At 32.5% G+C, this 19801-nt stretch overlaps 2 protein-coding genes across 4 annotated transcripts; both read left to right on the top strand.

Moving 5' to 3' along the window:
* The first annotated feature begins 207 nt into the window (after positions 1 to 207).
* On the top strand, positions 208 to 11114 carry LOC111711215 (uncharacterized). Its single transcript, XM_023485504.1, has 12 exons — positions 208 to 333; positions 2869 to 2916; positions 3391 to 3441; positions 3547 to 3638; positions 5052 to 5152; positions 5808 to 5939; positions 6418 to 6464; positions 7189 to 7261; positions 9169 to 9226; positions 9896 to 9943; positions 10281 to 10386; positions 10946 to 11114. Exons 1-12 carry the CDS (start codon positions 216 to 218, stop codon positions 11050 to 11052), a joined length of 981 nt encoding a protein of 326 aa, XP_023341272.1. The 5' UTR covers positions 208 to 215; the 3' UTR covers positions 11053 to 11114.
* Positions 11115 to 11398: 284 nt separating this feature from the next.
* On the top strand, positions 11399 to 19790 carry LOC111711213 (uncharacterized). 3 transcript variants are annotated; one of them, XR_002767207.1, is made up of 9 exons: positions 11399 to 11737; positions 11908 to 11997; positions 12091 to 12160; positions 12225 to 12317; positions 13010 to 13093; positions 13527 to 13632; positions 18323 to 18400; positions 18761 to 18895; positions 19509 to 19790. XR_002767207.1 is itself a non-coding variant. In XM_023485501.1 (8 exons), exons 1-8 carry the CDS (start codon positions 11656 to 11658, stop codon positions 15746 to 15748), a joined length of 702 nt encoding a protein of 233 aa, XP_023341269.1. In that variant the 5' UTR covers positions 11399 to 11655; the 3' UTR covers positions 15749 to 15750. The 3 variants fall into 3 exon arrangements, 2 of the variants coding, with proteins under 2 accessions (XP_023341269.1, XP_023341268.1); XM_023485501.1 differs by lacking the exons at positions 18323 to 18400; positions 18761 to 18895; positions 19509 to 19790 and adding exons at positions 15036 to 15118; positions 15652 to 15750 and having other exon boundaries at positions 11911 to 11997; XM_023485500.1 differs by lacking the exons at positions 18323 to 18400; positions 18761 to 18895; positions 19509 to 19790 and adding exons at positions 15036 to 15118; positions 15652 to 15750.
* The last annotated feature ends 11 nt before the right edge of the window (positions 19791 to 19801 follow it).

Below are 19801 nucleotides of genomic sequence, written 5' to 3'. Positions count from 1 at the left end.
TTCCCGGAATTTAAGTCAACAATTTTTCCTTTTTTCGCTAGAAAATTAAATTTTCTCTTTTAAAATCAAAAAAACTTTTGTTACAATTGTTGTATATTGATTAGTGTTAATCCATCATATGTCCAAATTAAGTTCACAGATGTAAAATAACATTAGTTTATTATTTTGCTTGGTTACTTTACATTCTCAATTGCTTTCAGAACTGAACATTAGCTATGAGAACTAGATTAATTTTTCAACAAATAATTTTGGTGACGATTCTATTACGTTTATTGTGGATATCCGTTCTATATGAACCTGCAGTCTCTCCAGAAAATAGGATTTTATTTCAGAGTAGGTATCTTATTCTGTACAATCGTTAATTCTTATTAACGTTTTTTTTTGATTTGGAAAATATCTATTTCCCAGGCACTTTGGGATGATTGATATATGGTCAAAATAATCAAAGTGATTTTGCTAGAAAACAAATTTGTCTAAAACTGTTGGAGATTGTAATTCCAGCCACAACAGCGTATTTCAAAGTTGTTGCGGTTTTATAACTCGTAGTTGGATTTCGCTAGGTATTTGGTCGATTTAAATGGCTTCAAAACTGAATTGTTACCAGTGTTTTTTTTGCCAGAATTTAACGGTGCTATGTCATTTGCCCTACAATCATTTGTCCTAAAAATTAACAGGTTCATACAAACCGGTTCCTAGATTCCAACCCTTCAATAAATCATAGGTATTCCTTGGGAAAGAAGGGAAAACCGTCAAATGTTTAAATTAACTAATATTTTGAAAATAGACATTTTTAAAGTAATTTTGAAAAAAATTTCAGATATTTTTAACCCTCTACTAGATACTACAATTTAATTTAGTATTTTAATTTTCTTTTTCTCCGGCCACAGTTGTCTTTGAAAAATAAGACCAATGAATTGACATTGATCATTACTCATTACATAACATATTTATCATTTCAGTTATTACGTAATCATCGAATCCTTCAACATATAAATTATTCTTTCTTGTATTTAAAAGTTCTTGTAAAACCGGAACTTTCCATGAATGGTCCAATGGGACATCAAAATATTTCATTTTACTACTTTTTAGTTTTCTCCTCAAATTACCTAAATAAGTGAACGGTCCCTTTATTTTAAAGAAAACCCGACCAAGGAATGAGGCCACATCTATCCAATCCTTTTATCTCAGCGACCAGATATAGAGAGAGATCTAAAACGGCATGTGTTCATCTTTTTCGTTGAGATTACTCAATGTTTCATAATGTTCAAAGATAAAATCTTTCAAAAACGATTTTCAGAAATCGAGTCTTTTCCTCAAAATCTGATTTTCAAAGGATATAACCTTTGTAATTATTATATCTTTCAAACAATGAATTATGTTAAGTCAAATTATCAGACTTTGAAATGTCAAAGGTTTATAAAGTAACAAATATACATGAATAAGAAAATTTGAGTTTAAGGCAAAAAAAATAATTTCCTTTTTTGACTATTCTTCTATAACACTTTTAGGCAATAACTTTTTATATTGATCAAAGATCATCTTGGTTTTTTAAATTTTAATTCTTCGTCAATTTTACCATTAAAAAACATTTAGATCAACACGCTATTCAAGAATTTTCATAATTTTACAATATTTGGAGAATATTTATTTTATACAATATTTATTAAACCATTTAGAAATTATGACAGGGGTTTCTGTAAATTATCTTTGCAGGGAGTATCGATAATTCTGGTGATCAATCACATTAAGAAAATAATGATAATTATGAACACATACATTTTAAAATTAATGTGAGAATTGACACTTTGTGACACCAAAGGTTACCGAGTTCTTTTCACAAACCCCAAATTTTCAAATTCCTATATCTTGAAAACCTGATTGATCTAAGATCTAGACAACAGGTGGCAAAGATACAGGGATTAGATAATTAGAGTTTGAGACAATTACTTGGTTTCTTTTGAGACTGAGTTTTTAAACATTTAGTAAATAGCTTGACACCCTCCAATTTAGGGAAACTTACACAGATCAGAAAATGTTGAATTTAAATCACTGACAATTCCACGATGACCTGTAGCATATTCTGCAGTAATGCTTAGTACGATCTATATTATCCATGCTAGTAATATATCTTATCTAATTTTATGTTGACCCTGTCCGGCTAGTCCGGTCAGTTTAATTTCACCTGTATATAAATAAATTAGTACTACATGAACCTTTTTGTTATACGGACGTTTACAGAGCCTTGAGTTTTGGCAAGAGATTGAGAGCCTTGAGTTTGGCTAGAGATAGAGACAGTGAGACTGTAATTAGACTTTGAGTAGCGTAATCTCAGGACCTAGATTTATTACAGACCTTCCTAAACCAATATTTAAAAATGGAGGTCGATGACCTCTTTTTCACTTTTTGTTAATGTTTCTATAATAAGTTAAATTTTTTTATCTGGAATAAAAATTGGAAATAAGGGTTTTCCACAATAATTTATTTTCTAATCCATATATCTTTGCAACCTTTTATGAAAAAAAATGTGCAAAATTGTTCTATGAAAAATGCTTAACTCTGTAAGTTTTTAAAGTTCAAATATCCATGCATGCAATATTATGTGTTACATTATAATTAAATAGTTTTACCAGTGGCCTAAACATCAAGCTGATGTGAAGTAAAACATTCGCCGTGTTTAAATGTTTATGAGAGAATATTGAAAACGAGAAGGTTGAGGAGTGAAAGTTGTATCATTGTTTCACTTTTATGGTCCGAATTTATAAATAACATTCCTTTATCAAACACTGAAGAAAAGTTGAACCATTTTTGGGAATATTCAACCTTTAACTGAAGGTTAAATCTAATTTTTTCTAATTTAAATTTTTTAAGGATTGGAAGTTGACAAATGTGTGAGCAAATGCCTTCAATATTTAGTAGGTAAACTTATGGTCTTGAGTCAAGATTACATAGAGAACATCTTCATTATCTTTTTTACGCATTTTTAAATCCCTATTTCACAATCTTTCATATGCAAAGTTGTTTATTTGTTCCAAGGCAAATGCGTAGCATTTCTATCAGCATTACGTTTAATATATCGAGGATTTTCATAAAAAATTGCACATTTTTATAGAACATAACTAATTAATTTTTAATAAACATGTTTTGTTGTATATATTTCTAAAAATCCCGGCAAAAACAATTTTACCAGGCACTAATATTTCACCTAATTTTATTTTCAAGAAAAAATCTATGCCAATTTCGACAAATATCTCTATTAGGCCTATACTTCCTTGACAATTTATGAAAATCTGCTTAGGGACGAAATAGTTTGAATTCAAATTGGAACTTGGATTTAAAGTTTTTACGCAGTTAACGGGACTTCAATCATTTTTTAAAAATAATTTATTTTAGATTCAATACCATCTACAAAAACGTTGTGTGGTTTCCATTCTGAATCTAGAGGTGAACATAACCAACCTAGGTCCAAACTGTAGTTATTTCATGGCATTCAATTCATAATTAAAGATTTTTTAAAGATTTATAAATATAAAATATTTTTTTTGTAAGGAGAAAAGCAGAAAATAATTTCCTTCTCTTTCTTTGGAGACTTGAAGTCTGTATATTATAATGGCATTGAGAACAATCTAAACTATTTAGATGTAAGCTTTTACTTTTTTATTATCAATCAAACATCACTGTGATCTTACCAGGCTACATTTGTTGACTTTACACTGGGTAGTGGGTACCCTGACTAGACAGTATGACTGCAATACAGTACACGTTGTACCTAGAGCTTGGAATGTTCCTTTTTTTCCAATCGTTCCGTTCTTGTTTCGCTCCGTTCCTTTTTTGGTGTTCTTAGTCGAAGAACGGTTCCATCCTCGTTCCGTTCTATATACTCAATTTTTTATTGTATGTGATATTTTCTTCCTTTCACACTGTTTTTAGGGCAAATACAGGGGCATATGAGGGGTATCGGCCCCCCTACGCATGCCCCCTCCCAGGGGGGGGGGCTTATTTAACATTACATCTGGAGATTTGTTAAAAGAAAACCTCGAATTCTTGATTTTAGATTCAGTGTTTTTAAAGCTTTTCATTATCTTTTTTAAAGATCATATTATAATTTTTTTTTTTTCATTTCTTCAAAGTTCACAAACCTACAAATTGCAGTTTAATTGATATAGAATCAATTGAGAGGTTTAAAGAGACTACAGGCATAATTTTAATTCTGATTCACAACAATACCCTTTAAAGCTGATCAAGAATTGCATAAAATATCCATGTTTCCCATTATGAAAACTGATTATTTTCATTAGTGGTTTCTATACAAAAGTGAGTCATGCATTTCTTGCTTCAGAAACGATGGAGAAATGAAGGTTTCAAAGGTACATCGGACATGTCACTCTATAAATGGAGGGTCACTTGAAATTCCATCCCTTAACTAAACAAGTTTTATTGAAAAAGCTTTAATCAATGCTGCCTTTAATGGTAATATAGATTTGATAATATTATTTATGTAAGAAATCTTATAAAAATATATATTTTTGATAAACGTTTCCATCTCTATTTTTCACCCCTTGAAGCATACACCACAGCATTAAGAGGGAAGTATAATTTTTTTTTTAAAAAGGTTTTTTTAAGGGGGAGGCACCAACAAACTTTCCTGATTTAAAACGAACTAAAAATTGTGTTATGTAAAAAATTGATTTTCTATTTTTTGTCCTTGCCACAAACAAATATTAAATATTATTGTTTACAATTTGAGTTTGATGCAAGGACTCAATTCCTTATCTTTTACGTTGATAAAAGAAGAAAATAAACATTATCATAATTGATAATTTTCTAATCACTCTTTCTTTGCACCCTTATGTGAATGTTCAGTTTCTTCATTTTTTTCTTCACTAATTGTGTCTGACCATTTTGAGAGGCTTAAAGTACCAAATACTTTTGACCATACTTTTGGGATACACGTGGAAACTAAACAGTTGAATGAATTAAAGTCTTTATTTTGGCCAACAAATTTACTTTACTGAAAATTGATTGCCTTAACATCTGTATTGATCTTTGCTAAGGAACATTATCCTGGTTGGATTATGAGACTTTACCTGGATCCAACTAATCTTAATCTTAATGCTTCACATGATCTTTGTACCCTGTCTTGTAAAAGCAACAGGTAATATCCTCACAACAAAAAATTGAAAAAATATAGCATTTCAGAAGACAAAAAATTGTGGTCTAAATTTTTTACCATTTTAAACTCTGAATAAAAATGCCACCTGATTCTGGACAGTCGTAATGGTTAAATTCCATCAAGACAAACTCCAAAGAGGCAAACAACAAATTCTAGTAAGGTTAAAGAACAAATTCTAGTAAGGCCATTTCGAGAAAGATGCAAATAGAGGCTAGCAAACAGAGCAAATTTGATTCCAGTTTCGGATTAAGGAAAAACATTTAAATTTGTGTCTTTTAATTTTAAAGTGTGCCTTTAAAATTGTGATTCTGACATTCCATTCTGTTCAGAGTTGTTTTTGGGTGAATGACCATAGCTGCAGGAATTCTTGCATTGTAGATATTGAGATTGAATCTTGATATCAATCTTTTGTTAATCTTCAGATTAGTTTAATATTTATTTGATATGCGATATGGTAACCGTACCCAGTCAGAAGTCTTTGATCATGGGTTGAAGAAAGCTTTGATCTGGGGAGGAATATCTGAATTAATCCACAAATTAAAAGTGCATCCACAGTTGAAGATCAAGCAATCGAGATTATGAATATCCAACACAATAGTTGTAGTTCTCAAATATGCTGGTTTCCATTTATGTACAGGATGGATTTATGTTCTGTACTGAGTGTTCCTCCCTATGGGGATATATCCAGAAAGTTTGGAATGATCTGGCGGTTTTTACCCTTGGCAGATCCATTTGTGGATTTTATGGTTTCAAGAGATTTGGACTCTAGGTACACAGCTTAAAAGCTAAAACAATACATAAATGACTACCCATCCAATACAGTGTAAAATACAGAACTATGCAATTCTGAGAAGCATCTTTAAGCTGGATATTTATGAAAAATTAAAATAAATTATTAAAGGGCAAACATTTTGAATGGAATAGTTTTCAAGTTCAGTATCCATTGCACAATGTTTTAAATTTAGGGGTTGAGCACTTTTACCAGTTTGGACCTGAAGTCCATTATTGGCTTTATGCTAAAACGCCGAGAGCTTAACATTTAGTGCCAGAAATGTCGAGAAATAATAATCATTCCTTTTTTTAAGAGGATAAATCCAAATATGGATTTCCCGAATACACCGACACCACTTAGCAATTCTTTCTTGGTACAAAAGGGTTTTAACAATCTGAGAATCAAAGTCACAGGTTTGAGATTCAAAAGTTTTGCCCTTATTATAGTTGAACCTTGAACATGTTGGTGATTTAAGGTTTTCTGCAAGGGAGACAGCTGCTGTTAATGATTGGCTAAGTTTAGGTAATTTTAAATATTCCCTAAGTTTTAATCTTAAATTTCTTATTGGATGGATTTAAATGGTTAGAAAAAAACAGTTACCAATTCAAGTAACAATTCTAACAGAGAAGATTTTTACACTCACACCATCAATAATTATAAGATCCATTACTAGGATTGTAAAGCCAAATTATTTAGTTATTATTGGAGGTAATTCAGCTACAGTAGGTAGTTCAGCTACTTTCGGTAGTTCAGCCACAGTAGGTTGTTCAGCCACTGTAGGTAGTTCAGCCACAGTAGGTAGTCTAGCCATGGTAGGTAGTTCAGCCAAAGTAGGTAGTTTAGTAACAGTAGGTAGTTTAGCCACCATAGGTAGTTCAGCCACGGTAGGTAGTTCAGCCAAAGAAGGTAGTTCAGCCATGGTAGGTAGTTTAGCCACAGTAAGTAGTTCAGTTACAGAAAGTAGCTCAGCCACCATAAGCAGTTCAGCCACTGTAGGTAGTTCTGCCACTGTAGGTAATTCAGCCACAGTAGGTAGTACAGTAGGTAGTTCTGCCACCATAGGTAGTTCAGCCATGGTAGGTAGTTCAGCCACGGTAGGTAGTTCAGTTACATTAGGCAATTTAGCCACAGTAGGTAGTTCATAATTAAGACCTAGAGCAAAATGGAAAAGCTTAGAAATATGTACATCAAAAATCTAGAGACATTTGTAAACATTCCTAAAATTTACTTTAATATATAACTGCAGGCCTGCCATTCCACATTATGAGAGATCATCCGTTGCATCCTATATCAATCCTTGGTGGAATGTGGGGAGCAAGGTATATTTATGAGTAGTAGTCTGAAATTTAAAAATTAGGCGGAAATACTAAAGATTTTATATAAATAGAAAATATTGGGCTTCACCCCTATTTGAAACTTTATGCCTTCCCACCCTAGAAAAAATTCATTTTTTTCACTTAAAATCTAAAAAATTCAACAATTTTATGTTCCATTGAAGAGATGGGGAGAGGAATCTACTTTTCAACCTAAAATATAAACCACTCGAAAAGCAATCTTTTCTTTGTTTTCTAGTTTCCAATTTGTTTTTTTCTTGTAGTTCTGGAACCTCTTACCCAACAAACAAAAACCCGTGAAGAACACAAGATTATTTGGTTTATTTCACACGAGTGACCGAGTTTTTACACGGCAAAAACTTGAGTTTATTTCACGAGATGAACACGGGATTTTTACATGGGAAAATTATTTTTCTCCCATCTACTTTAATTACATTTTTGAAAACCCTGGGAAAGGGGGGATACATAATTGATTTCTGATATATAAATATATTATAAAATATACTGTGTAAAAGTATATAATTATTACAAAATGATTAGAAACAAAACATTTTAGTTTATATCTTTTACATTAAACATCTTCAACATGTAAACTTTAAACTTTTCTTATCACAAAGTGATATTTCAAGTCTAAACAATGTTCAATTATGTTACTGTGTTCATAACTACATGCATTCATCTTCCTGTATATATCTAAAATATTGATATCCCAAAAAGGGGTTGTTGAGAAATACAATACAAAATTCAATGTGAAACTTTTCTATACTATGCTCATGCTTGTTATAATCTGAAAAATTTATGTCAGTTGAAATATTTCATTTTACTACAATAAACTTTTAGTTTCTAAAAGATGAGCAGAGACACAAAGTGTTGTGATTTTGCAACTCTGTTAAAAATGAAAGATTAAATTCTTCCCGTGATATCTCAAATATTTTACGCGTGATATTTACAAGAATTAAAATCTAGATAATTCTGGCATTCCATTACTCATGATTAACACGTTTGGAATATGCGAGAGCTTGCACTGGTATCTTTTCTACGAGCAGAACATGTGAAAAAACTAAGAGAATTGAACTATAGAATTATCTCAAATATAGCACACATGATAATTACGAGAATTAAAATCTAAAAATTCTGGCATTGCATTACTCGAGCTTAACACGGATATAGGAATATGCAATATCTTGCACTGGTTTATTTTGCTACGTGAACAACATGTGAAATAACAACGAGAATTTTCAAAGAATATTTTCGCGTTTTTTACCCGTGCTGTACACAGGAGGAATCTCCAAGATTGTGAAAAGTGGATTTACCACGAGTATAACACAAGGAGGGTGTACGTGAATTAATCACGTGAATTATCAACCAGTTCTCCATAATGTTAATCTCGTTGAAAACCGGTGTTTTGTTTGTTGGGTATGGGTTTCCAGTAAAATTCCTTACAAAAAAAGTGTAAATTTGCATGTTTTTATAAGGAAGGAACTTAGATGAATTTATATGCTAATTTACTAAAAATATTATTGTATCCAAGAATGTAAGGCAAGAAAAGTCAATTTCGGTCGTGTATACTCTGTGTACATATTTAAACCAGTTCTCTTTGGGCGGAATTTGTAAACAATAATAGATGCATCAGTGTTCGCTTAGTATCCGAGGAGGTTAAAAGCATTAAATTTTGATAATTTTGATAATTCACATAATAATTTCCTATGACCAGAATATTTTATTGATTTTTTATGTGAATGATGGATCGATCCCATGTCAGGCTTCGACATCCGTCTTGTGTTTACATTAGCGCCCAGAGACAGTACACTGCAGTACTAAAGATGTGTGCACTTCTGAAATGACTTTCCTTGCCTTACATCCTTGATTGTATCTGTGTAATTTTACTCAAGGATGGATTTAGAAAACCGTCAAAGATACAGGACTCTTTTTGAGACTTTGTTAGAAAAGGTAAATTTAAAAATGAGGCTTGTTATTGTTCTGATCATATTAGATTGGAAAGTAAAAAGTGTTTTTAAATTGTTTTCTAAAATGAATGGAAGATAAACTTAAACTTGTAGTTCCGTGAGTTAAAATTTATAAAATAAACAAAAATTTTCCCTTTTAACCCTATTCCTGCTGGGGGGGGGGGGGGCAATTTGACCCCCCCCCCAGCGTATCCTGGTTTTCAAGTACCCCAGCAGGGATAGGGTTAAACATATAAAGATATATAAACTTACATTGTAGATAGGATGTAGTGTTATTGCCTACATCTGGAAATAAAATGTACTGCAAAGACTGCTTGTGGAATAATTTGCATATGTTATCTCTGATCCGAAAATTTTAGTTAGTATCATTGAACAAAACTCCCGAGTTTCCTTATTGGAATCAATGCATTTGTGTAGATTTTATTTTAATAAATTAAAAAACCAAAAGAGAATGTTAAATAACCAATACAATAAGATTTCTTAAATAAAAAACTGGAATCTACAAAACTGCTTGACCCCATTCATGTAACCAGGTTTCTGATACTGGGTTTCATAATATGATAGATTCTATGTCTTCAGTCTCGGGTTCTGTAGTACCGTTGTTTTCCTGTAAGTTTATTTAACTTGATATATAAACACAAATTTGTTGCAGACCTCAGACAGTTGGCAAAAAGGATATGACCAAGATCTACTTCACGAGGAACTATCTAAATCATATAATCTGAATTAATTATACCCTTTTTTCATTTTTTTAAAGTTCATAGAGAAAATAGGGAAATATTTACATAATTTTCTGATACCAAGCTAGAAATATAAATAAAAAATGAGTGGTTGAAAAATCAGTAGTTTGATCAAAAAGTACAAGAAATGAATTATAAATACCTTAGATTCATTTCCATATTTCAACTTAAAAATGTAATCAAATTTTGTTGCTTTTCCAATTATTTAAATATTTTTCAGAATCTTTGTAATAACCATATTGTTAAAATTGAAGATAATTAACTAATGCATTCTTATAAATTGTGTCTGTTGATTAGTTAGTGTGGCCTAATGTACAAAATGAAGCTTGCATACATGATTCGTATCACTGTGATCTCTTTCCAGTCCCACATAATAGACCTTGGCCAACACAGAGGAAAAATGGTATTTTTTAAGTAGGGCCTTGTTACATTGGCATATTTTTTTCAATAAACTAGCCTTAGAGGGCGCTTCGCGCCCATCTTCTGAATTAATTGTGAACATGTTCTTTTTGTGTACATCGTAAAACAAAACAAAAATAATTCGCGGATTTTCACAAAAAATTTCGTGGATTTTCAAAATTTTAAAAAGTTTAATGACGATCGAATTTTGATGGAGACAAATATTTAAAATTTCAATCATTCATAAACCTTCCCTGGGGTCCCTAGATGTCCCACAAAAAATTTGGGCCCGATCAGTTCAGCCGTTTTGACGTTTATTGGATACATACAGACAGACAAATAGACAGACAAGCCAAATTTATATATAGATTAACAGTTAGTTAGATCTTGGGCTTAGCAATATTCTGTTATTGACCACCAAGTTTTTAAAATTCTAAAAATTCTTTTTAGACTTTATCTTAATGATATTTCAAAATAATTTTCTTTAAATTTTTTCCCAATTATAATGCTATGTAAGCTTTATGAAATCAAGTATTAAACTCTAATCTAAATATTTAATTTAGAAACTGCCAACTTTGTTGGTGCCATTGGTGATATGCAACTGCAACCCTCAGATGCTTGTCCTGAGCTCTGCCGGCCTACAGATCATTTAGACTGGACAACTTGCTGATATTAATTTAATGTCATTTGAAATTTAGATTGAACTAAATTTTTTTTTCATTTTCTTTTAAATTTGTACTTTAAACATATTGTTTCACACTTTCCAACTAGAATTTGTTTTAAACAAAGTTTGCTGTTATTTAGATTATTCTTTTAAAACTTTCAAAAATAGCTTTTAAGAAAGCTCTTTCATTATCAATACCTTCTCTCCTTACACTGCCACCAAATGTAATGCATTTGAACTACCTGTGACAGAATTTAAAGAATTTGAGCGGCGGTTTAAATTTAAGCCGCGGTTTAAATATGGTTGGTTCCACTTAAAATTGTATCAAATGTTTCAAGACTTAAGCCGGCGCTAAATTTAAACCGGGTTTTGGAGGATTTTGGCGGATTTAAACCATGGCTCAAATTCATTAAATTCCATCTCTGGTTTACTACCTACTGCCAGTTTAAATTTGAGAGACCACTGTAAAGTTAAAGATTCAGGAAGAATTATGAATCAGGGATTTGAATTTGAAATTAAATTTCTCTGATGGTGGTGTGCTTTAAGAAAAAGCAACATGGAAGGGTTAGAATAATAATTTAGAAGACATTAAACTTTCAGATATATGATATGACATTTTACTCTTTGCCAAGGCCTACCAAGTGGATGCGATATGCCTTAGTTTCTGTAGTTTTGGTTTTCTACCTAATCAGTGAGTACATTTGATATATGAACAAAAAAAAGTAGATTCTGAAAGTTTTAATCTTTGTTTAGCAGTAATTGTTGTGTGAAAAATAAATGTTATAAATTAATCTTTATTCAGAAGTAGACTAATGATGCTATTAGACTGTTCACTGTATAAACTATAAAGTGCACTTTCAGTAGAGACTCCTGGTGATTTGTTATCTGAAGATGCTTCTGCTCCTGGTGCAAGATCTTTACCAGCTAAACCGAGGGTCTGGGTATCCATGGGTAATCATATAGTACCATTAAAAATATGGAAAAAAGTTTATATTATTCTTAAGATATCACATGTAATAATAATCTATGTTTGTAAACTAAAAGGTATTTGCTGGGGTCAAAATGCTCAAGTTCATGGGAAAAAAGAATTTCCTTACAAAGAAGCGGCTCTCAGGTCATCGCATAATTTATGGTTTGAAAACAAATGTCATTTGATTTAATTGATTAATTTTATCCAGGTCTGTGTCTTTGTGGTCCAAGCTAACAGAAGCTCAGCCTATACTTCAGATCTCCTATACAGAATCCATATCCTCAGAACTTCTGGATTACAAGTAATTATTACTATCATTTACAATATGAATATATTACAAATACTATATGTTCATGAATTCACTCTGTCCATCACTCAGTAAAAATTGTTTAGAAATAGAATCAAATCAAATCAAATCCTCCAGAGGCGCAACTAGGACTTTTTTAACTGACAAATTTATATAAATTATGGCCAGGGAGCTCAGACTGGTTCATTATAAATAATAATGTTGAGATTTCAACTGTTTGCAATGTGCATGAATAGTGCACAAAAATGGGGGAGTTTGCAGCAATGGCGGCTGGAGAACAGGAAGTTTTTAATCCCTTTCATTTATGATTACAATCAAGGAGACAAACTTTGTATATCCATTAATATTTTAAAAATTGAAACCATAGAATTATGAAAGAAGTCACAAAAAGTACACAAATCCCTAAATTAAACAATATACCAGAAAAGTGTTAATTGAAAGCCATTATTGGTAGTTTATCATGTTTTGTAGCACTAATCCTGAATTGTTTCAAATACGTTAACTCTGTAATATGCAAGAACAAATTTTGGTTCTGATGATTATTATGTGTTTCTCAGTATTTTTGCAAGCAATTAATATGTTTCCAGACGTGAAGGTTTCATGTAAGACTGAACAAATTCTCTTTTAAATGTTTTGTATGTTCACAGAGTTCAGAAAAGGAAATTCCCCATACTATTACTTTCTAGAAAAAGTCTAGAGATGAATGGAGCTTTCGTTTACTTCAACAAAACATATGATATACCATGTGTACTCTCCTCCCAACTTACTAGGTATAATAACAAGTACAGGTGCTGATACAGATAAAGGAAATCAAGACCAAATATTAAAAATTTCAGCTGCAGTTGCTCAACTTTCTACTGCCAGTTCAAATTTGAACCACCGATGTAAAGTCAAAGATTAAGGAAGGATTTGAATTTGTGGTTTAAATTTGAACCAGCAGTAGGCATTTAAGGCCTTAATTCTTTGAATTTGGGCTCCGGCCAAAAAAAGAAAAATTAAAAATATGCTGATTTAAAAAAATGGGCAATGCTAAGCTGGTTTTTGTAAGCCTGTTTTTGAATTTATGTGGATTGTAAACTTGTTATAAATGAGTAAAATCTTAAAGCTTTATATGAGTCATTTATTAATCTCTCAAGGGCTGCTTGCAATGGTATGTTTCGCCCTAGTATACATGTATATTAAATTAGGTACCCCTTGTTTCAGGATGTTAGCATACAAGCTTGATGTTGTATCACCTAATGATGTCATAATAACTGCTGATGTTGATGCATTTGTTGGAACGCCTCATATACTGGATCCCCTAAACCAGGTCTAATACTCAAAATTGTCAGAAACATGTTAATTTGGCTGTTAAAAAGTAGGTGATGGGGTGGTGAAAGGGAAGTAAAAAATAGAGTAATATTAACTAAAACAAAAAAAGAAAAAATAATATCAAGATATTTATATTTCCAAAAGCTTGGTGTTAACACATTATTACATTATATTACAGGGTGTCCCACATCAAATTAGACCACGTCAATGGGTCTAAATTACGATTTGGGGGACAAATCAGAAAATTTAAGAAGAATGAATCATTTTGAAAAATTTAATAAGGTTAATAGCAGATTTATTTTGAAGATAATGCTAGATTTTTAGAGTATTATGTGCGTATTTTGGCGTTAAAGATAGGAGATAATCTAATATGATATGGGACGCTCTGTACATATTACTACAACTAAAGTTTGTACCAAGTACATCCTTAAATTTTGAATATTCATTTGTAATTCATATGCAGGAAAATTACGTAAGGATAACAGAATTTTTTCTTTACAAAAAGGTTTTAGAGTTTTAATGAGAATTGAATTTGGATATTGTTATTTAATTCAAAGTAACATATTTTTAAAAGTTAATTTTTTAAATTTACAAAACTATTTCAGCGTTTTGAGGAGATTAACTTCAGCCATTGTAGTTCCTATGTAAAGTTTTTACAAATTATTAATCATAGTCCTTTACTAGGTTACAGAACATAGGGTTAACCCATTAGTGACAAGACCAAAAAATCTTTCTGATAACAGTGAAATTCACAGGGTAACTCACTATACTGTCCAAAGAGTAGCCTACAAGTTTCAATTTTTTTCAATGAAGGGTAGTGAATATACAGGACCCGGACAATTTTGTCCTGCTCGACATTGGTCAAAATTGAAATCTGGTCAATTTTGACCGTCTGCAGCACTGGTAAAAATTGACTGTTGGCTTGTCACTGTCATCTGATGTAAAATATTGTAATAATAAAGATATACAATGGTGGTTTTTATATACTATACAGGGGGGGGGGGGCGTGCATATACATGTACTACAAGGCTTTTAGGGCGCTTCAATCCAATATTTTATTTCAAATGTAAATATGTTCTCTTTGTATACATTGTAAAACAAAAATAAAGAAAAATTTTACAGATTTTGTGGACTTTCAAAATTAATTTGTTAGAGGCAAATTTTTGAAAATTTGATCACCCATGTTTCTTTTTCTGGGGTCAAACAATGTCTCATTAAATATGTGGGCCTGATTGTCGTTTTGACATTTTTGGTTAGAAACAGACGGATACAGTAGGTGGGTATATTTACTCTACAAGGAGGATATAGATACTATACAGGGTGGGAAGGGAGTATATTTACTATACAGTGGGACCGGGAGGAGTATATATACTATAGAGGTCAATCTACTCTTTACTTTAGACAAAGGCAGTCTGGATTTGGCAATATGAATTAACTGAACAAGGAGGAGAGACCTTTGCTATGAGCTTCATTGCTGCCACCAGGTTGACAGTTTTCAAATTCCAAAAAACATAATGTTTTTCTTTTTGTAGAGAGAAGATGTCACCTCTTTAAATTCTCTAATATGTTTTCGATCTGTCTAGTTTCTAACTTCGGTGAACTATACTTCCAAAGAAGCAGATTCGGCCAAGGTTATTTTCCCTGGCGGCAACTTCCCAAATCCTGTCCTGCTGAATCACTATAGCCCATCCTAGCCACAGCGCTTGGGCTCCATTGCAGACTGCAGAATTGGAAATATGTCACTTGGGAAGTCGCCCTTGGAAAATGCCTGAAAGTAAATACCTAACTCTGTAGATAATCTAAATTTTTTAAAGAAAAAGTATAAGGGAAGAACAACCCAAAAAACGATCCTTTTAAACTATAGTTTTTTATTAGTTTTTGAATAAATCTTCTCTCTGGAAAACGTAAGGAAAGCACATTTTTATAAAACTTCTTTTATGATTGTGGAACCTATGAACATTTATAAAAGGATAGCCTGCCAAAAAATTGGATTGATAGAAAATTTAAAATTTTTCAGTTTGATCTGGAGGGATATTCTGGGGGACCCAGGAGACTTAAACCAACTGTCAAACCTTTATGAGTTTAGAAATAACGTTTACTGTACTATACTGTAATGTACTTTACTTTACTTTACTGTACTGTAATATACTGTACTGTACTATACTGTACTGTACTGTACTGTTTCACCATAAAAATACACCAAAAAGACTACATTTTTGGGTGGTTACTAACCTTATAGAGTCTAAAAATTATTCCTTTGCTTGAAAAACTAACTTTTTAACTTTATAAATTTATCACTTAACTCCATCACAGCTAACTAAATCAATAATCACAGCATCATTAATTATTTTTAGATAGAATTTACTCAATCTACATATTCCCCAACTCTTTAAAGCTACAATTTTCTGGGATTTGCTTGCACACACATTTCAATATTTTTTTCAGTAGAGAGCTCAGACAGCCTTATAGGGTGTAAAGCTGTAAGTGCAAGATTGTTAAATCTGCTCTCCGACATAGTATATCTTGTGTAATGAAGAATTCTTTTTAGAAGGCTAAAACTTTTCTCTCCTTGTATTAACAGTGAATTTAGACAAATTCTTAGTCTTTGTCATTGTCAGGTGTTACTTTTTAAATGTAGTTTCCTTTTAATTTTGTATTTTCCAGGGAGGGCAAGAGGACTACTGCCCCCCCTAGGTACGCCACTGTGCCTGGCCTGAGGAAGGGAAATGCATGCAGATGTAATATTAAAAGAGCCTCCCCCATGGGTGCCCCCCTTCAGCCTCTCAGGGGGGGGCACGCGTAGAGGGGGGCGGGGGGGCGCGGCCCCCCCCCTCGTACGCCCCTGGAATGCCCAAAGTTGGGGTATTGATCAACTAATATTAAGTATTGAATCAAATTATCAAAATGTTAAGTTTGGCTAATATATATAGAATTGTATCATCTACTCTCAGAAAGATTAGAACCAATGGAATTCAAATTAACCCCAGAGGGATTCAATGGTTCTAATATTTCAAAGAGGGAATAAAATTCCTTTGTTTTTACGTTTTACCTGGACCTCTAAAGATAGGAGTCCATGAAAATTGTTGCATACCCAAAACCCCTTTTTATTGAAATGGCAATTAAGTAAAACTTGAAATTTATTCGCTATTAATTTTACTTCTATATGTTGCATAAATGACAGTTGCCCGCTTTCACTCAAGCAGATCGGACTTACTATGTAGTCCCAGAATTACAGCTGGGGAAGCGCTGAGTTTAGTTATGCATCTTGTATCCTACAGGGGAAGCTGGAAGCATAGATTAAAACAAAACTTCATTTTCAGCTTGGTGCACTGAAAGAGGAGTTTAACCCCTCGTGGGAATACAAGCCATGCACAACAATACCGGTTTTTTACTCAACCAGATGTGAGGATTGGACTGCTATGGAAGATACCTCTCAAGAGAGCTTTCAGGGATCACAACTCCCCATTTTGCATAAGGGGTGCAGATATGGGTAAATTCCTTAATTCCCCTAACTGGGAAACAGTATAAAATGAAGGAACACAGGGAGAAATCCCCTGTACCCTTCTTCCTACAAACCTCATTATCTCTCTCCTACCTGCTCCACAACTCGATGTTAAAAAAAACTATTTGGAAAGGCCTTTAAGTGTAAAAACAAGAAACAAGAAGCAAGAAGAAAAAATAAATTGAACAGAAAAAAGTGGAAGGGAAATCTTTTGACAGTGGAGATGGGTGCTTAAAGCAAGATAAACAAGAAAGAAGAAGAAAACTTTGAACAGGAAAAATTAGATGGGGATTTGAGCTTTACACTATCTATTTTTTTCACCGATATACACAGGATGGCAAACATCCCATCCCCCCCTCTATGTCCTACTTGAGATAAAAAACTGGAAAATGTGTAAAACGCCCCCTCCCCCCCCCCCATCAAGAAAATGCTATTGAAAGTGTGTTAGCTAGGAATGCAGGAGCTGACACAGTAACATGACTGAAGCAAAATTTAAAAACAAACAAGGGAGAGAGTAACCTTGCCACTCTCAAAGAAGAAATCTTAATTATACTTAAAGACGGGGTTGGAGAATTTACTTCAGTCCCTCATACCATCTAGCGAGGTTCACATACACTTTATATGCAGCAATGTTTTTATCAATTGGAATAAAATAAACAATAATAATAGTATCTTTAATTGTGCTAGTTATGCATTTAGGTACCTTCTCACCTACCAGACTTTTGTGGGGTATATGACCCTTTCATAAAAATTGTTAATGACAACCCATTGTTAACGATCATTAATGACGACCCTTCGTTAACAATCCCAAACAACTTTTTAAAGAAAAAATACATTTTTTGTTTGGAAAACCCAAGGTCAGAAAACATTCAGGTTTGTCTTGATAAAAAAAACAATTAAAGAAAACATTCAGAACCTCATCCTCCTGATAAAAACCTGAAATTATTTGTCATAAAACCTGTTCTAGTCTTTGGAATACTGCCTTTGTATAATACAGGGGAAGGTACACCCCCCCTTATTTCACTCGGGNGGTAATGAACTGCCAAACCCCCCTCCTGAAACCGCGGACGACTATAGCTAACATATATATACATATACATATATGAGCGAAGAGCTTCATAATACAGATTGTATTTGATTTAATTTAATTTGAACACAAGATTTAAAATCTGATATTTTTGTTCAGAATTGAAGGAAATTCCGAGGATATCATTAACACAGACCAATTCTTACATATCTAGAATTCGCCACTCCGACCCTGAAAGTAAGATTCTAGAGTTTAAAATATCAGTTTGATTGATATTTTAACAAAAGTGCATTTTTAAATGGATGATGTATGCGGGCCTTCAAAATGTTTAAAGCTTAACATTGATTGAAATAAATGTATTAAAAATTTGAAATTTAAATTTTATGAATTCATAAAAAGACATTGAGTCTTTGCCACAAACTTTAATTTTCTTTTTCTAACCTTCATCATTTTGCTACCCAATGTTGCAGACCTTAGATATTTTAAACTATTATGTTAGATCAAATAATTAAAGTTTGAAATATGAAAGGTTTTAGTTTGTGGCAGAAACTTTAAAATGAAAATTATGAATAGTTATATTGTAATAATATTTTTTAGATGAAATCCCTACAGCAGAACCAGTAAGTGAACCACATCTACACGCAAACCTACATCCCGAAAATCTAACCCTTGGTCATATTTAAAACTTTAAACTGAACATCAACCAGGATATTTGCAATGTGTCAAAAATAGGTAGATTTTAATGTTTTTAAATCAAAACCTAATTTTGAAAAGGGAAAGTGGTTGTTGTTTAAAATCCTATACATGATGGACTAGGGTCCATTTTAATTCGAAGCAAATGGACCCCTTGTACTGGTTCTGGTGACAGTAGGCAAGCATCGGCCTGACCCTAACCTACCGGCCAGACCCTATAACCTATACCGGCCCGACCCTAACCTATACCAGCCCAACCCCAACCTATACTGGCCCGACCCTAACCTATACCGGCCCAACCCTAACCTACGGTTTCAACTCAAACGGCGCGACTTGACTTTTTACAGTACACGGCCTATCAAGGAGGCAAATTCGACTGACCAAACTTACACCTTAGTTAAGTGTGTCTAGTTAAAATTTTAGTTATTCTTTAAATGAATCCATGAATCTATTTATAATTTCTAGAATATCAAATTAGCAAAAGAGTGAGAAAATCAATCAATCGACATTTGCCAAATATATGCTTCCTATTTAATTCTGTACCAAGAAATACTTCTGAAAATTGACGAAAATTTCCAATTCTGAAGAGGAACCAATAGTCCACAAACAGAAAGATCAGTAAACAAAAATAACTGGATAAATGTCTGTCCAGGACTGGTAACAATTATACACTCTGCAGTGGAAAACACAGAAGCTAGAAGAGTTATCAGGATATTTTATCAAAATCAAGTTTAGATACAAAAAAATGGCCGACATATTGTGGAAGAATCAATAAAATCATGCCAGAGAAATTAATTCTTAACAAAAATGATTTTTGAGGAATGAGGGGGTCTAAGTGTCCAAAATTATTTTACAATTATATTTTTATTTGTCTACAATTTTCCACAAATAATGTACGAAAATAAAATTTGAAAAAAAAAACGATTTTTGAAAAGTTTTTACACA

Source organism: Eurytemora carolleeae, unplaced genomic scaffold (genome assembly GCF_000591075.1).
Source record: "Eurytemora carolleeae unplaced genomic scaffold, Eaff_2.0 scaffold1131, whole genome shotgun sequence".
NCBI classification, from domain to species: Eukaryota; Metazoa; Arthropoda; class Copepoda; order Calanoida; family Temoridae; genus Eurytemora; species Eurytemora carolleeae.
This window is presented reverse-complemented; position numbering and strand designations above follow the sequence as displayed.